Below are 17,828 nucleotides of genomic sequence, written 5' to 3' on the forward strand. Positions count from 1 at the left end.
AGAAAACAAATATTACACCAAACTTTCTGTTCGTTGACAGTAGTTTAGTGTTTTCTTCTTTTTAAAATTGTAAACATGTGACCCACTCAGTGTCTTTCCAAAGAACTGGAGGACTTTGCAGTATTTTGTTGCAAGTCTTTAAGAATAAATTTCATAATGACAGTTTTTCTACCCACTTCACATCACACTGGGTTGTGGCCCATTAACTAAAATGATCCCTCAGCCTCCTCACCTGCCTCCTGCACATCCCTGTGGCCAGCGGCATGTCTGATACACCCGCTGGAGAATTGTCCCATTCTGCACCTGGCAGGTCACTGTCTTAGTGACCGTATGAGGACACCAGTTCCTGCAGAAAGAAACAGAAAGAAAAAGAGTCAAAATAAAACATCGGGATCTCATTAGTTTGTTATTTTGAGACTCGGTAGAAAGTTTGATTCTCAAAGTTAACAAGGAAGAACAGATTTCCCAAACACCCTCAACAAGTGCTGTCACATTCAAAACCCTGCGGTCTTTCTGCAGGTTTTGAATCCGTCCTCCCTTCCCCCACTCTTTTGTTTGGAAACTTCCTCACGATGTTCACTCGGTTTTAATCAGCCACAGAGTTTGCAGGAGTGCACTGTGGGCCGTATTTACACAGGGGTCTCTCCTGTCTCCTAGGACCTCGGAGGAGTTAAAGCCCTTTGGGAGGGAATAAAGAAGAAGATGAAGCCCCATACCAAGATGGAGGTTTTTCAGCATGGGTTAATGCTGGGTCATGAGTTCACTCCCTTTAATGGAAGGGCTTCATAACTCATTATCAGGATTCACTGAGGTTTTAAGAAACCAGCCTGCGAGGAGAAATAAACTATGTAAAGGTCAGAGGTTAAAATCTGATAGTGAGGATGAGAATGCTCTTCAGCTCTAACATTTCGAGGACTTATGTTTGGCCTCCAGAACCAAAATGTGACGTTTTATCAATCTCTCAGTAGAAGTGCATAAAATTAAGGGAAATGTCATTCATCTGAAGAGAGTGTGAGCTAATTGGTTTAGTTTAATCCTCACCCAGAGCGCTCTTATCAGGAGCAGATATCCATTCCTGATGGCAAAGCCGCTATGAGAAACATTTAAGAGAAAAGGTTTACCTTTCATCTCTCTCCGCTACATATAAATCAGGAAAACACCAAACTGCTGGCTTTAATGTGTAGAAAACGCTCTCAGGGCGCTGAGCGACCACATTATCAGCATTATTTTATTAAGAATGATGTGTACAAACATCCTCATTACCTTCATGTGGCTGCAAGAGGAGCAAGGAAACAATTACCACAGCCTATGTTTACAACATTATCAATAGATGCATAGGAAGGGACCTCATGAAACTACACTTTGTGTGTTCTGCTGCCAACATGTGCAAGAGTGGGTGGGTGTTCCCACCAAAGTCTGTTTGTCAATATGGGGGACCATATGTTTGTGTGCATGAGAGACAGTTTACACTAAAGGAAACCGCCAAAGGGAAAGGATGCGAAGCAGCCCTGAACCAGCTCCCATTAACCGTTCCCACATGTTGTGGTGACCACACACACATACCTGAGCCAGAGAGCGGGTGCACCTCTGATAAATGTTTGTGTACTGCTGCAGTGACTTTTCTTATTATATGACAATGTCTCTTTGATTATTGAGCGATCTTGATTGTTTCCATTCATGTAGCAAGTATTTAAGCCTGCAGGCTAAAAGGATTTAGCATTATTTGCTGCATCTGGACAAGAAAAAAATGACACAGCGTATGCCGGGCACTTTTAAAAAGCAAAGGGAATGTTGCAAAAGTAAGACATAATTTGAATTGACCATGTAAAGTAAAGTAAAGTGAGTAAGGGAATTCTTCTGCCACATGTTATTCAAATACTGGCGCACCCTTCATGTATAGTATATCCATCAGCTTTAAGTCTACAAAAATGAGCGTGGATCTATATGATTACCCTATGATTGCTTTCCCTGGTCAAGAAAAAAATTGCTCTAATCAGTGGTGGAAAATTTCTGACACTGAAGAAACTGTGGTCAGGTAAAGCTGGGAGGAAGGGGGAGGAGGTGAAGGGGTACTCAACCCCAACTCCTCCCTACCACTTATCTGCCAGACCCGACAGATAAACATCTGAGTTTCCCAGGCCGAGAAGAGGCTTCACCTGGGAACGGCGAAGATTGTCACCAGGGGGTACGAGGAGGGAAGAGGGGTGGATTTTATGGTCTCCCTGTCTCTTTGCATTGTACTTATGCAATTCCCAAAGAGGAAATGCCGACCCTTGCTCCTTAAATGAATGAAAGAACAAAAGCAGCTGGTATAACAAAATTTACTGATTGTCACATGGCTTGACCAAAAGCACCTGCATGACTGGTTAACACTGAGTCATATAATATATAATAAGTGCAATGCAGAAAGAAAAACACTTCTACTACAGCAAATAGGAGGACATTTAAGGGGCTTTAACAATAACTGTGTTATTACTATACATATAAGGGACGCAGGCTCTCGGTGCACTTAGTCTTTCACTCTCAAATGCTTTGTAGTCAACACCTTCCTCTTATTGGAGGCACCCTTGTGTTATGAAGTGTGAAACCCACCAGCACCATGCTGTTTCGTTGGCAAAAACACCAAGCAGGCCCTCAGTGAGTATCAGGTCTCTAAGCACACATGGCACACTCTGAATGCTGGGCCCAAGCTAAATAAATCATCAACCATGTCTCACAGTCACATGGAGCCACAGCCAACCGTTAAGAGAAATCACAGCTTTGGCCCATCTGTTCCTCGACACTGCAGAAGCCAAGACAGTAAAATACTGGAGGGGAACAAAAAAGTGCTGAATCCTTAAATGTATGCAAATGCTGACAGAAAGCTTGTGAACTCGCTTATATTGCTGCGCTCTACTTGCTGCACGTGGCCTGAATTCACCTTTTACGCTACGCAGTCCACATCTTTTATGGTCACACTATGGAGCCAGTGCTGAGTAGCACTGGCTCACTGTATGGGTAGGAAGAAGGTTGGAGTGCAGGTGCGTGAACAGACAAGTAGGTTGATGTGGGCAAAACGGTGATGAGAGTCTGATGAAAAACATCACAGCAACTCCCTTTCCTCCACCCCTTCATTCACGTATTGTAGGACGAGGGCTGAACACTCAGAGATATGTTTGAAATGCAAAAGGAATTCCTCTAGATTTCTGTCTGTGGGAAAATACTCGAGGAGAACAAAGGACAAAAGACAGATGTGGCAAATGGCCAGACAAAGGAGTGGAGGGAAGGAGACAAGACGAGAGGAGACAAAGGTCAGCTTATCATAGAGGTCATCCAAGGAAGCTTCCGGTGGGGACAGAGACTACAATTATGAAGCAGTGCGGCTCCCATGGGATCAAGAAAAGAAGAGGCACAAGACAAATATGGCACCACAAAAAATGACAAATAGAGAAATAGAAAGAACAAGTCAAGGTGAAATTAATGAACTATAAAGCCCGAGAGTCATAACCTGCAGGTTCAAAGAAGAACAAAAGAACCAGGATGGTGAAATAAACTAATATAAAAGCAACACCAGTTAGATAAAGTTTGTATTTGAACAGTGACATATTAATTCAGAGCATTAGGGCTGCTAGGGTACTATATTGCAGGTTCAAAGCTGCCGCATGCTTTCCATGCGCAGCGGACAGTGACGACCATCAAAGCACCATGGTGAGGCCTTAAAGGTCAGGGCTAAGTGACTCTTTACAGCAGTGTGGAATAAACAAGGCAAACTCTCATTTATCCTTGTCTGCTTTGAGCTTTCAGGCCCGGACACCTGTGAACCTTCAGTCTGTGTGTAACGGGTACGTGCATCTTCAAGTGTTTGAGGATGGAAGTGAAAAAGGAATTCCATTGAAATGAAGGAGTCACTCATATCACACCTACAGCTCCACATATCCCAACTGGTCAATGTGAATGAACCGTCATGTCGAGCTGAGCTGCTCCACTGACCGTGAATGAGACGCTGATTTTTATGGACTGCTCACCTGCAGTGCACAGAATGAAATATGGGGTCTGGCATTAGGCTCTAACTAAGTTATTTAATTTCAAATTTATAAGATGTCAGAAAATCAGAAAATGGTGAAATCGGCTCAGAGTTATGATTTTAAATGTCTTGTTTTGTCCAAAAACTAAAGCAATTCAGTTTGCAACCATAGAAATTAGCAAGTATTCAATCTGATAAGCAGGAATCCAACATTTTTTTTCCTCCATGTGGAGGCTGGGCTGCCACAATTAGCCCTTTGTTTTATGACTGGGACTATACAAGAAAATCTGTAAATTGTGAGGAAAAGCGTTCAAGATACTGTCTTAAGAATCTCATATTTTGTCCAGCGAAATGTCCAAAACTGAAGATAAGACATTGATGCAAACCAGATAAAGGCAACAAATTCAGCTGAGTAATATAAATCAGCCACTGGTGATTATTATTGGAGCTGAACAGTTGGTGAGCACCTCCCAATTTCTATCCAAATGTTCCCTGTGCATATACAGCTCTTGAAGTTTTACAGCCATTCTGCTTGAAGCCATTCAGGCCTCAGCTTCCTGAAATCTCAGTTGTCTTCATTCCCATGCTTAAAGAGAACATGGATAGGGTTAAGATGGGCGAGGAATGAGGACTGCCACAGGGCTCAGACTGCCTGTCAGACCATGACAAGTCCTCCAAGGGAGGATGAAGAAATGGGCGAGACAGGGAGTAAAGAAGCATCTACCTCAGTGACCCCTCAGTTTGCTGAGCTTATGGAGTCATTAAGAGTGTTGAGGGAAAATGAATGCTTTATCAGCTCCTCCACAGAGTGACCGCACAAGCAAAGAAAATACCCGCGAGATGTTAAGCCCCTTTGATTCTGCTAATCACTGTGTGAAGACAGTGCTGGTATTAGTGAGGGTTTTCCTTTCCCAGTATGCAAATAGTGATATGCATTTCCTTCTAAGTACCTGAACCCTAATGATGGGTTGCTTGCATCATTGAGGTGATCTCTGAAATCCCACTGCCACTGTTACTCTTTGTTGACACACAATAAACTGCTGTTTTCACAGATCAGACCAGACAGCAGGTGGACTGAGGCTTTCAGCTCCTCTCGTGTCACCGCAAACCCGGTGACCTCTGAACACCAGCGGCTGACTCACGCCAACAGCAGCTTTCCCTCCTTCAGTCCTGCTTTTCCTACACAGCCACTTACACTAACAGCCACAAACTGACTGTAAACTCATCTCTTTTTCCAAAAAACAAGCCCAGATTACGATGGAGTCCCAGTTGCTTGTGTTTAGAAAACATGTCCACAAACTTCTGGCCCCAAGCGGCAGGGGAGCCGAGGAGAGAGGTGAGCCAGTGGAGTGACCGAAGGGGTGCTGAAAGCCACCTGAACACACCAAGAATACCTCATCAGAGAGAAGGGATTTCAGCCTCTGGCCACATTCAGCCCACACACACAAGCTGACAGCATAAATATTTGCAAGATGGGAAATGTCCTCTCATCATTAATCAGTGGCTGGTCTCCAACTAAACTTGGCTCTGTCCAGGAGGAAAGCAGAGCTGGTTAGCTCTCCTGCCGGCGTGTTTAGTCTAGTAACTCTCTTTCAGAAACACCCTTGTCAACAGGATTGCCCTTACACAGAGAATCAATCATTTTATGAAGCCATGTTATCTCCCCCTTTCATTCAGTGACCCCTTAAGATAAACCTTTTCACACTTTATTACAGACATACAAATCATCACTCCTTAGGCGTTTTAACACTTTTTTTAATCTATAGATTGGGATGCTCCAAGGTTTTATGTGGAGGACTAAAGGTGCTGCAGGGATAGAGAGCACACAACACACCTCGGGGCAGCAGAGGTGGTCACAGAGAAAAGGTGTGTGAGCTGGGGCAGCAATGTGGATGGGACTCAGCAGAGCAAAACATGCTGCCTGCCAGCACAGGAAAAAGGAAACCAACTGTCAGGAAGACAATAGGACCTGGTTGATGGATAGAGATGGGAGCATATGTGTAGAGGCATGCAGTGACAGGAACATAGAAAAACGTAATATTTGTATTATGTGTGTAATATTACAGCAGTGGATGCGTTCCTTACCTTTTCTGATAGACTGAGGTGTGCGAGGCTGCTGTCTGGTCTCTGTTCAGCTGCGTCCCGACTGAATAGGTTTTGTAAAGTCCGGTCTTCCAGGTCCCGTTAACCAGCGCGGTCATCCAGAGTATCAGCACAGTCCAAAGCAAACTTTTCCTGCAAAGCGCGGACACGCTCTCTCGCTGGTGCGATCCCATTTCCGTGGCATCAAAAGTAAGACCAGAACTGTTTTAATGAGCCCCCGGTTGGAAAACAAACCGGTTAGTGAATCCAGCTCGGGAAACGTGTCAAACTGCGCCGGGTCTGCTGGAGAAGACGCTCATCCTTTTCACTAAAGTAGAGAACACACACTTGTGTAGATTACACAAACGATGTTTGACACTTGCTTATGTGTAAAATATCTTAGTGAACTACCCCATAAACTCACGCTCCTTGTTTGTGTCTATGACAGAGATCCGAGTTTACAAAATGAACCTTGAACGCTGTAAGTGTTAAATGCGTGCTGTCCTCCCTTCCCTGAGTGCTCTGCCTACCTCCGTGTCTCTGTGCTCATATCCAGCCGATCCTTTACAGCAGCGGGCATGAAACCAGTTTTATAGTCTCCTCGGGTCTTTTAAAAGCACAGCCTGCTGGGTCTCTTTTACCCTGCCCCGTTTCAACCTCTCACAGAGGACAATGCGCGCTCAAAGCGTCGGCACTTAACGCATTGTACTGTTTGCTCTAAATGAATTATGGGCTGCTGATTCTCAGGGCTCCTCTGAAATCACAGGAGCTGTGCCAGTGAGAGGTAGGCCCTTTTTTAAATACAACAAACTGTTAGAAAAAAAAAAAAAAGTTTTGCTGAACTATTAGTTTTAACAAGTTTAAACTCTCAACTAAGGTTTGTCACTTTCTTGCTAACATTATTTAACATTTTAAATACCAATGAATCCATCTGTCTTTATGTAAAATTCATAATGTAATTAAGTGTAAGCTATTTATAGCTTCACATATATCATTTATCATCCATCTATCCGTATGTCTAGCTGTGTATCCATCCATCTGTCTTTTAATCATCCATCCATCTATCTATACATGTATATATCATCCATCCATCCATGTTTGCCCCATGGTTGTCTGCAGCAGCTGTGTTCTGTCAAATTCATCAGTACCCAGTGGCCAGAGAAAACTGAAGTTAGTGTTATTTCCCACTGCCCACTGCATCTGGGACAGCCAGCAACCACAGGTCTGCGGTCCTGCTCCAAACTAAACACCTGGCACTGCAACCAAAACTGGGACATACTGTATACATCTGTGACTGGGGTGACTGCAGCCCTTGGGCTTAAACCTGGCCAGCTGCAAGAGATGCTGCAGACAGCAAAATGTACTTATCTAACCTGCTAATACGGTCTACTAAAGTTTTGGGTAAAGCTCTTAACTACTGAAAGATAATGTTAACACTTTCACAGTCACTGAAGAGCACTGACACTGGCACTAATTCCTATTCCTCACTCCGCCACAGGCAAAAAGGGGAAAACAGTGCATTCACTTTACTGGGTCTTAATGAGCCCACCTGCTCCCAATCACAACACATGGGAAGGGATTTGTTTCTGGGTACCGTTGGTGTTTTACGAGGCCACTCAGGGCAAACAATGGTGCCAAGCAGGAACTAGAGCAGTTTAGGGTTAATGTAAATCCCTGCAGTCATGAGCAGCTGAAAATAATTTTGACCTCTAAGGAGGCAGGCTGGGTTCAGTTCCAGTGAGAGCCCCCCAGCCTTATCTGTCATTACTCTCCTGCCTTTATGATTTCCCTCCCCTTTATTGTGCAAAGTTAAACAGCTAAATTACCCATTGTTTGTGTCTGCATTTACTGAAGATCCCTCCAGTGATGTAAAGGTTCATTAAACAACACAACACACCATTCTTTCCCTCTTTTCAACAAGGCAAACACCCCCCACCCCACCCGCCCCCGATGTTTGGTCGGAAACATGTCCTGATCTTCCCTCTTCATGATAATCATCAGTTAAAGGTGAGAATGGAGCCTGTTTAACCTTTGCCCTCTCCCATTTAGAGGGATCCTTTTAGGTTACAGACTATGGTCATAAGAAGAACAATTGTAATCTTATACAGGGGTTGGTACTTTTAAGAGCCTACAGAAACTAAAACAGTTTCATGCTGCTGGTTGTTTGACTTATGAAGATTTCAGTCTATAAGCAGTTTAGTCTAACCCTGATTACAGCTCCACTCTCATAACTGAAACTTCATGATGTATACTGTATGAGTTATTGCTCCAAACTGTTGCAGGTTTTATTTCTGTGTCTGCGACGTCACTGCCGCACCAGCTGCCACATCCTCTGGGAAAATCTGATTTTTAGAGGTTACTTCACCTGCGTTGGCATGCTGACCTCAGCAACCTCGATTACTGATATAACAAAACATGCACTGCTACCTACACTGCAGAGAAAAGTTTAAAAGTTATTTGGAGCTGCCTCTGGTTACTGTTTAAGTTTCCACTGTACGCAGCAGTTTATGATTTCCTTGCAACTTCAGCAGAAATATTCTTCATCTGCTGACCTCTGTGAGCATGAACAAAATTCTGACCCTACCCGACAGAACTGAATAACAAACATTTATTCATTCATTGACAGCCTTAACCTTTCAGCAGATTAGCCAACCATAACATCAAAGACAAATCCCTGGAGTGGTTGAGCAGACTGAAGCTCCTAGCACTGTTGTGTGCTGCCATCTAGTGAGGAAAATAATGAAAGAGCTGTAAAAAAAAAAAAAAAAAAAAAAGAATCCATGTGTCCTCATTAAAGAAAATGTGTAAAATTTATTGTACGGGTCATTTTCTCCAGCGAGCAGGAACCAGACATTACTATTATTAAACTCAGTGAGGCCGAGCTGTATCTTTAGTCGGTGTTGAGGCACAAACAGACTCCTTGGAGTACCCAGTGTGAAAGGTGCATGGTAGTGAACAGGTCTGCCTCAAATACCAGGCCTACACCCATTGCATTCCTCCGCAATGAAGTGGTGTACACAGGTGTCCGCAGCGTATTCTGATACACAAAACACACAAAGATACATGAGAGTTAGGTAGATACATCCGAATAGTGAGCCATAGGATAGTTTGGCGGTCTGTAGTGCCTGCTGTCCACACCTGTAACCTGAGGCGGCGTGTCTCTATGGGGATGACTTTGAGAATGGGCAGTTCAACGACTAAAACCTTTGGTTTGCTCTTCACTAAGCAGCTCTTCTCTATGTCCCAGTCTGCTCCTTCCAGATACAGGCCAGACACGAAGCAGCCTGCAGGGAATGAGACTATCAGTCTTTAAAACTAATCGCTAATCATGCAAATGAGAAGCTTTGACTATTACCTTGTTGGGGTCTTTTGGGGACTTTGTCTACACTCTGATATTGGGTCACTTCTGAGTACAGTGTTGAAAGATCCAGAGGCCAGCCATTTTTTCTGCATGCAGCTTGGACCAGAGCAGTGAGGTAAGATTCAGGGATATGTAGTCCTGATAGCCACATGACTTTTGGCTCGCCCTCATTCACCTGGTGGGCACAAGACACACAGACACACCAAACTGGAAAACATCTTTCAACTTATTTGTTAACTATAAATTGTTACCAGAATAATGCCAAATGCCAAATATACTGTAAGAGGTCACATATGATTAAAGGCGGCCATCCTTACCCAGGAGCTATACTGTTCATATCGCCTCTTGAAATGGCTGATCCAGTTGCCAAGGGACTTGAGAGTGTCGGGTGCCAATTTCTTCCAAATAGCAGGGATGTGACCATTAAAAAGGGACCGAGCAACCTCATCCAACTCGCTGCTCATCCCCACCTCACCAGCCAAGGCCTAGGGGACACAGGAGACTCTGAACAAATCTAAACTGGGACAAAGCACAAAGACACAACACCTGTATGTTTGTTTACTGAGCGTCTTGTTGCCCTCAGCCCCTCCATCTCACCCTCTGCAGCTCAGTCAGAGAGAGCTGCATGCGGAACACCAGTTTGTTGAAGCGCTCTAGTTCCTGAAGCAGAACCACTGAGGTTGGAGAAATGTCTGTGCCAAATTTTTTATGGATCACATCCAGGTCGAATAACTGCGGGAGCATTTTCTGAATATTCTGGGCCACCTGGGTGATGTACTTATCCCGACTGACGTTTCCTCCAGATTCACCTGATGTATGAGAGAGTGTGTATAAGCCAGCAAGGAGAAAGCATGTGGCAAAAAGAGTACAGCTGAAGTTATTCAGAAGAAGAAAACCCTCTACTTCTGAAAAACAGGCCATATTGCTTCAAGGGTTGCTCTTCAATTCACAGTTCAGTGGGGCAAATTAGCTGAAAGATACCAACTCATACCTGTCTGAGGCTGTAGGTCTATCAGGTGAGTCCACATCTCTTTAACAGCATTTGTGTAGTATCCTATCTCCGCATTGGAATGGAGACCCATCACCTCTGGTGTGTTTGCCAATGGCATGGTTTCGATCTCATCTGTAGCACATTAACAGCATAAAGCTTTGAATAATGACAGAAAATTACCATGCTCCCTTTTTTTTTTTTTAAGTAGTAAACACAACTGCTGACCAACATAAACTTTCTTTGGCCCGGTTGGAGGGATTTTGTAATCTACATCTTTGTTTCTGAAGAAGTGGAACTGCTGGAAAGTGTAGAAGAGGAAGTCTCCAAAGTACTCATCCATGTAGACAGTCAGGATCCTGCGGTCAAAGCTATCTATTGCTCGCCCGCCATACATCACCTGATAAAACATCATACATGATACTAAACTTACAGCATGTAGTAGCAGGATAAAAGATACACACAACACATTAGAATATCCAATATAAACAAATTAATTTTAACCTAACCTCCCCAATAAGGTATTTAAGACTTCCCCAGGGTATATCGGTGTCTCCTTGCTTGTGAGCTTTTGTCAAGTAGGTGTTGAGGATCTCCATACACACCTGTTCAAGCAGAGTTATTTTGTTTAAACCACTGAAAAATGAAATATTCGTAATATTAAACCACTCATATATGAAATAAAAAAATCTACAGATATACTTTCAACTTAATCTTAGTCTCTTGTGCCACTTACAAAAAAGTCAGACTCGCTGAAGTCGTAGGGGACATTCCAGCCAATCTTTCCATACTTGCGTCTCTCTTGCACCACAGCGTGGAAGAAGGCGAGAACAAACACCAGGCTGCAGAACGCAGGGTGCGGGCATGTGGTCAAGGCCTCATGGGAGATTTTAGAGTATGTGGCTCTCATGTTAAGCTTGAGACCATTGGGGGGCTCTGTCACTACCTGCACACAATATTGAAGTAAATTTGAACATACTGACAAATTTCTGTCTGTTATTACTGAAGCATCTCTGCTTTCTATTAATCTTTCAAGACTTCTTTTTCTGACAGAACAGAAATATATGACTAGTTAATGAACATGCTAATATGTTCTTACTGCAGTCTCACTTGTTTGAAAATTACAGATTAGAGAGACACCAGTTTCTTTAAAAGAAAGGAAGTATGGAAGTATGGAAAAGGAAATATGTGACCCTATTGTACTGGAAATGTAACAATGTCATATTCTCAGCAAACAGATAAAACAGTTCAAATACAGCATCAACTTGAGGAAATTCTTACACCTACTACCAACTGAGAAACATCTACAAGAAATCCAAAGAAAGCTTTACTAAAGGTAAAGAGAAAATTTCACCTTTAGAGATTTTTGCAGGATGCCAATTGGAAAATCTTTAATGGGGTTGGTGGTGATCCATAAGCGGAAATTGGGGTTGGGCTTGGTGATTCTCTCTAAGGCCTTCTCCAGTTTCTTTAGCCACTTAACCAGCAGATGGCAGTTCTGCAGCATCAACCACTGACCTCGAGACGCTGTCTTCTCCAGCAAATCTAATGCCACCTTTATCCCGGGTACAGAAGACAGTTAACTTCAACTCCATCACTTTTTAATGTTATTTAACATGATTACTTGGGTGATTTGTATAATTCTGCATCATTGCCGTGATATGGGAAAAAAAAGTGTTCAGTACCTTCTCTTGGCCTTGGCCCATTGCAAGGAACTTGAACTTGTTGCCTCCAAAGCCTGATCTCGCTGCTAGTTTCATAAGGTCACCAGCTGGGTCAGAGCCAGGGCTCAAGATGAAGACAATGGGGGAGAAAGGTGTGCTCTGATCATAAATTGCATCAAAGCTGATCACAGGGGGCTGAACATACCTGAGCGGAAATACAAGAAAACACACAGAAAATTGTTTCAGTAATTACGGTCACCTTTACTTTGACTGCAATAGTGTATTATATGTATACACTGGCTATACTGTACACACAGTGACAGAATATTCAAGTCTGTTGAAAAGTTTTAGCAACTTTACTGCAGCTCTCAAGATTCTTATCCAATCATGTGATATCACCAGGAAGGTGCCAGACTAAAACTAATTCTGCAGCACTGCCGTGATCTCAAACATATATCCAGAGAAACAGGAAAGATAAGCCTGTACTGCGGTTGCCTGAGGGTCAAAAATCTGCAAGAAAAATTCTTGAAGGTGCTTGGAAACAACTACCTGGCACATACTGAACAAAACTGTGACAGTTGGTGCTTTTTTATGAGAGAAGGGTTGCAGACCAAATACTGATCTGATGTAAGTGATTTAGGTGTTTTCTGTCTACTTCCTTCTGAGTAAAGTTAACTGGAAAATGAAACACCTGACTGCATAACTATAGTAGAAATAGACTCACCTCTCTCCCATGATAACCGTGACATAGTCAGTGACGGCTCTGTAGACTCTATCGACCCGGAAGCAGCGCAGCAACAGCAGCTTCTGAAAAGCCGACAGGTTCTCCTTGTATTTCATGGGAAACGGTGCCTGTTCCGGTCCATCTAAATCATACCACTGAACGGAAAAGGGTGCAAGTTAAACTCGCTGCTGATTCAGAAACATGCCTATAGTGGTTTCTGTCACTTTGTCCACTTACAGATTGCCATTCAGTGGGATTTTTCTTAATGTCATCAGGCAGGGAGCCGAACTGCTCAGGAAAGAGCTCTGCGAGTTTCACTGCATCTTCCCAGCCCTGATCTGCAAGCCAGTTACACGGCTTTTGGCCTTGACATTTTTCCAGGGATAGATTACCTTTACACATGAGGTAGAAAAAACAAGAATTTATTTGAACATTGTGTGCATTAATGCGTTTGGGTGTATCCATGATCAATATTCTTTATTATGTACTTCTCTGAATAGCTCACCCTTTATAAAGAACTCCAACTCCTCCTGAGATACCGTCTCTTCTGCCTGCTCAATCTTGATGGTCATGTTAAAGGAAAAGAGCAACTTGTGGCTCTCAAACAGCCCTATGAATAAGAACTCAGTTAGGGTTCTAGTAATTCTAAATACCTTTAGAAACTGACTTTTCCCTGTCAGTTTCATGGTTCATTATTGCTCCATCTTAAATATTTTACCTGTGCAGCCATAGTTATAAACGCTGTATGTCAGAGTGTTCATGATGTTCTGTAGTCTTTTGGGAAGTGAGGGGTCAGGCATAGATTTCCGCAGTGAAAACTCAAACACTTCCAGGTAGGAGGCAAGTGAGTACTGGTACATGCTGTTCACCGCAGCCATTTCTGTCAGTACGAAGAACAGGATAGCACCGCGCTTGGCAGCGGGACGGTAGCCATCTCTGAGTTTCTCGATGTCCTCTGACGTTGTCTCAGCCAACTTTAGTTTCTCAAACACCTGATGATCACAATATAAAAAAATAAAAAAGCAAAAACTTGGATTAGTAACATCAGTTAACTTGCTATTCTGCCACAACCCTTTTTAAAACTCTTACTTAAGCCAAAACTGACCTCACTGGCTTTTAGCTTTGTTTCCTCCAGTGTTTCAACAAGCTCTGTGTTATCCAACATGTTGCCTGTAGATGTGGTCAGCTCTCTGAGCAAAGTGTCTCCGAGGTTTTTCAGCAGCTTCTTGTTTTTACTTGTCTCTTGGATTAAACGCTCTCGCTGCTCCTCCAGCTCCTTCTTCTCAAAGCCCATGATAAAACTTAATAGCTGGTCTTCCAAACCCTTCAGGGTCACTGGATGTCACAAAGATACAAAAAAAAAGGGACAGAATCAAACAGGCAATTTGAAACCTGGAGTTTAAGGATACAGATAAAATCTAATTAGTATGCAAAAAACATCTTACCAGTATAGTTAATGACCGTGGCTTTTCCAAACACAGATGGAGAGAATTTGGGGTTAGCCAATTTAGTGTTGAGGTAGAGTTTAAAGTTGGGATCGTAGTCCACCTCTTTGTCACCCAGCATGATGACCTGTCTTCCCTCTGCTCCTTTCACATTCTTCTCCAGGATATTGTCAATTACTGGGTCAATGTATTCATCCACATCTTGGAAAAGGAATGGGAATCCATACTTGATGGCCATCTCTAGTTGTTTTAGGAAGTCAGGATCACTGAAAGATGAGACCTGGGACAAGATAGATGATCACACTGTCAGGGATGCATGTCATGAGCCTTTGAGAGTCCAATGTGCTGATAAGGCTGCCTAAAGCAGTCATACTGAAACATGGGCGAGCATTAAATCTTTCTGTACCTTGAGGTTATTGTTTTCTTCCTTCTTTTTAATCCAGTTGAGGGCTTGTTGCTGGGGGTCAATGCACATGGGAAATCGGCTCCCTCTGGTTGTGAGGATTCCATTTTGCACAGACAATTCATCTGGAGGCAAACCCTCTGAGACCCATCTAATACAGGGTTTATTTAACATATAGTTAGACCATTCGATGGGGAAAATACATATGGTACAGTATTTAGTTTTCTCATATTTCAAGCTTCAAAATGTCATAAACACAAAATAACCTCACCTGGTGATTTCAACTTCATCAGTAAGAAGGTTTTCCACTTTGAAAGGTTGGCTCAGGGGGATGCCTCTCACCTGCACATCTTTAACCCACATTTGGTATACCATTTCATTCCTGAAGTCCCAGCTGAAAGCCCCTTCATAGCTCAGAAATGCAGCAGCGAGCAGACAGTCACCCAGAAGACACACACGTCGCTGCTTCAGCTCATCCAAATCATTTGTCCATCTGAGTTGGAAGTATGAAGGAGTGGAAAATGATTGGTAAAGACAAAAAGCAATGAAGAAAAGCAGTTTAAAAAGAAAATATCAACCTGTAGAAGGGTTGGCTAGTAAGTGTTGCATCTTTTTCAACCTCACCGTTCATTCTCGGAGCTCAGCCCAGAGATGAGTTTGTCAGCAGCTATCAGTCTCCTTTCCATCACCTCAGCCTCCTCCTGTAACTGCTGTTTCTCCACAATAGCAGCTTGGTATTTCTCACCAAGAGCCTGCAACTCTGTCTGGATGCTGCTGAGCTCACCCTGAATGCGCTTGAGCTCCTGCTTACTCTGAAAGAAGTTGTCTTCTAGGCGTGCCACCTGAAAATAATGAGGAAATATGTCTTTTTAATCTGTTTCTTCTGACAGATTATGATTTAATGGCACTTTCAAAAAAACAAACAAAAAAAAACTTGATTACCTTTTCTCTTTTGGGTTTTATCTCCCTGGCAACATCACAGTAACCCATGACTGCCTCGACAAACTTGAGCATTCCTGAGCCGGCCTTACTGATGGTCTGCATGTCCCCTAAGCTTGTCTGGAGGTTCTTTAGATTGCCTAGTCAGGAAGAAAAAGCAAAATCTGGAGTATCTGTCAAATCCAATTAGCCCTATCTTGCACAGTTCGTTGGTATTATTATCTGTTAGTAATTTTCTATTGAACATGAAGTCATCTTACCTTTGACAGTCTTGACTTGGTTGCTAGTTATGGCATCACAATCCATCTCCATCAGGGAGCGCAGGAAGTTAGCCTCTGCCATCATCCCCTTTGCTGACTGCCAGCTGATTTCTTTGTAGCCACGCAACACCAGGATGCACTCACAAACCACCTGCACCTGCTTGGGTGGTTTGGCAAATGATCTTTATATTGGACCAGCATAAAAAGGCAGATAGAGAGAGAAAGACTGATTAACAGATGACTTAGTCTGTCATGATAAACAATGGTTTGCATGAATGATGATTGATCAATATATATATATATATATATATATATATATATGTATATATATATATGTATGTATATATATAATATATATATATATATATATATATATATATATATATATATATATTAATACGTGTATATATATATATATATATATATATTAAGTATATATATATAAATATATACGTATATATATTATATGTATATGTATATGTATATATGTATGTATATGTATATATATATGTATATGTATATATATATATATATATACGTATATATATGTATATATATGTATATGTATATATATATATATATATATATATATATATATATATATTATATATAAATATATATATGTGATATATATATATATATATGTATATATATATATATATGGTATATATATATATGTATATGTATATATATGTATATATTCTATATGTATATGTATATATATGTATATAGATTATATATAATTATATATATATATATAATAGAGGTATATATAGAGATAGGGAGTAGATAGATAGTAAGATATATATGGAAAGAGTATATATGTAGATACAGTATACAGTAGAGTAGAGAGACATATTATAGGATGTAGAACATTATACATGATACAGAGACATAGATAGATATAGGTAGATACAGAGACATATACATAGATAGAGATATATATTGTAGATACAGTATACAGATACATAGATAGATAGATAGATAGAGATATATATATATTAGATATATATATATATATATATATAATATATATATATATCTATATATATATATATCAAATATTGATAAATATATATATTTATGTTATCAAACAGCCTAATGTATTCCATTATTTCTACAACAGAATGAAAATAATGTTCTTCATAAGGAGCAGAGTTTACCGGATCTCTGTTACTTCAGCTTTTCCCAGGTCTTGCAGAGCATTACGTGCGGCCTCTAATGCTGGCTGAGCTTCAGCTAAGGAACTTCTAGCTTCTTTCTCCTCAGCAGCTATGACTTTAGTTTGTTCCTTGATTTCTTTGGCTTTGTCTTCTGCCAGAGCATTTTTTTCCTCAGCTAGAAAAGAGAGTTAATGATAAGTGGTTTGTACTTACTGCACTAAATTTCAATGTAAAAACTACAGGACGCTGTTTATTTGGGCCAAAAGTTAAGAGAAGCAAGCACTCACTAACCTATGGTTGTGTTAGCAGCAATTTCATCCAGCAGGGCTTCACATGCTGTGGACTTTTCAGCAAGGACCACTTTCTGATCTGCCAGCTTGACATTCAGTTCAGCCAGCTGCTCACTGGCTTCCTTCAGTTTATCCAAACCTCCCTCCAGATGCTTGCACTGAGCTAGAACAGAAGAGGACACATTCCCAGTCTCTAATACACACAAACCCTCACAACAGAAGCACTGAATTTATAACAGATTTCATTCCCTCACCCAGAATAAATCGGTCTTTTTCCTCTAAGAGCTTAGAATAGGTGTTAATAAAGTCCAAGTAGTTCTTTGGAGTAACATAGTTGCAGCGTCTGAGTTTTTGCTGGAATAACTTGCTGTAGTCATCCACAGAGCTGTGGACCATGCATACATGCTCTATGACTGCTGCAGAGTGTGCCTCTGGAATCATCTGACTTTCACCTGTGGAAGGACAAAAAGGTATTCAGGGATAATATTCCAACTGTGGGTCTCATT

The 17,828-nt window shown here is 41.7% G+C and overlaps 2 protein-coding genes across 4 annotated transcripts in view; both read right to left on the reverse strand.

Annotated features, from left to right (window-relative positions):
• emid1 (EMI domain containing 1) overlaps positions 1-6,849 on the reverse strand; it is a 57,859-nt gene extending 51,010 nt beyond the window's left edge. For both annotated transcript variants that reach the window (XM_030738245.1, XM_030738246.1), the window contains exons 1-3: positions 6,616-6,849; positions 6,089-6,413; positions 233-346 (exon numbers count right to left, since the gene is read on the reverse strand). In XM_030738245.1, the coding sequence (XP_030594105.1) occupies positions 233-346; positions 6,089-6,279 (305 nt within the window). In that variant the 5' untranslated portion in view covers positions 6,280-6,413; positions 6,616-6,849. The remainder of the gene's footprint in view (positions 1-232; positions 347-6,088; positions 6,414-6,615) is intronic.
• Positions 6,850-8,848: 1,999 nt separating this feature from the next.
• The window catches only part of dnah10 (dynein axonemal heavy chain 10), a 29,392-nt gene continuing 20,412 nt past the window's right edge, over positions 8,849-17,828 (reverse strand). The window contains exons 54-78 of one of the 2 annotated variants that reach the window (XM_030737194.1): positions 17,577-17,774; positions 17,324-17,485; positions 17,033-17,207; positions 15,870-16,051; positions 15,613-15,749; positions 15,295-15,512; positions 14,942-15,163; positions 14,674-14,821; positions 14,268-14,547; positions 13,928-14,157; positions 13,541-13,814; positions 13,328-13,432; positions 13,060-13,214; positions 12,823-12,977; positions 12,120-12,303; positions 11,789-11,989; positions 11,171-11,380; positions 10,944-11,039; positions 10,663-10,834; positions 10,438-10,569; positions 10,044-10,255; positions 9,764-9,931; positions 9,441-9,621; positions 9,224-9,369; positions 8,849-9,122 (exon numbers count right to left, since the gene is read on the reverse strand). In XM_030737194.1, the coding sequence (XP_030593054.1) occupies positions 8,976-9,122; positions 9,224-9,369; positions 9,441-9,621; positions 9,764-9,931; positions 10,044-10,255; positions 10,438-10,569; positions 10,663-10,834; positions 10,944-11,039; positions 11,171-11,380; positions 11,789-11,989; positions 12,120-12,303; positions 12,823-12,977; positions 13,060-13,214; positions 13,328-13,432; positions 13,541-13,814; positions 13,928-14,157; positions 14,268-14,547; positions 14,674-14,821; positions 14,942-15,163; positions 15,295-15,512; positions 15,613-15,749; positions 15,870-16,051; positions 17,033-17,207; positions 17,324-17,485; positions 17,577-17,774 (4,490 nt within the window). In that variant the 3' untranslated portion in view covers positions 8,849-8,975. The remainder of the gene's footprint in view (positions 9,123-9,223; positions 9,370-9,440; positions 9,622-9,763; positions 9,932-10,043; positions 10,256-10,437; positions 10,570-10,662; positions 10,835-10,943; positions 11,040-11,170; positions 11,381-11,788; positions 11,990-12,119; positions 12,304-12,822; positions 12,978-13,059; positions 13,215-13,327; positions 13,433-13,540; positions 13,815-13,927; positions 14,158-14,267; positions 14,548-14,673; positions 14,822-14,941; positions 15,164-15,294; positions 15,513-15,612; positions 15,750-15,869; positions 16,052-17,032; positions 17,208-17,323; positions 17,486-17,576; positions 17,775-17,828) is intronic. The other variant, XM_030737195.1, reaches the window with a different exon arrangement.

Source organism: Archocentrus centrarchus, chromosome 9 (assembly GCF_007364275.1).
Source record: "Archocentrus centrarchus isolate MPI-CPG fArcCen1 chromosome 9, fArcCen1, whole genome shotgun sequence".
Lineage (NCBI taxonomy): Eukaryota > Metazoa > Chordata > Actinopteri > Cichliformes > Cichlidae > Archocentrus > Archocentrus centrarchus.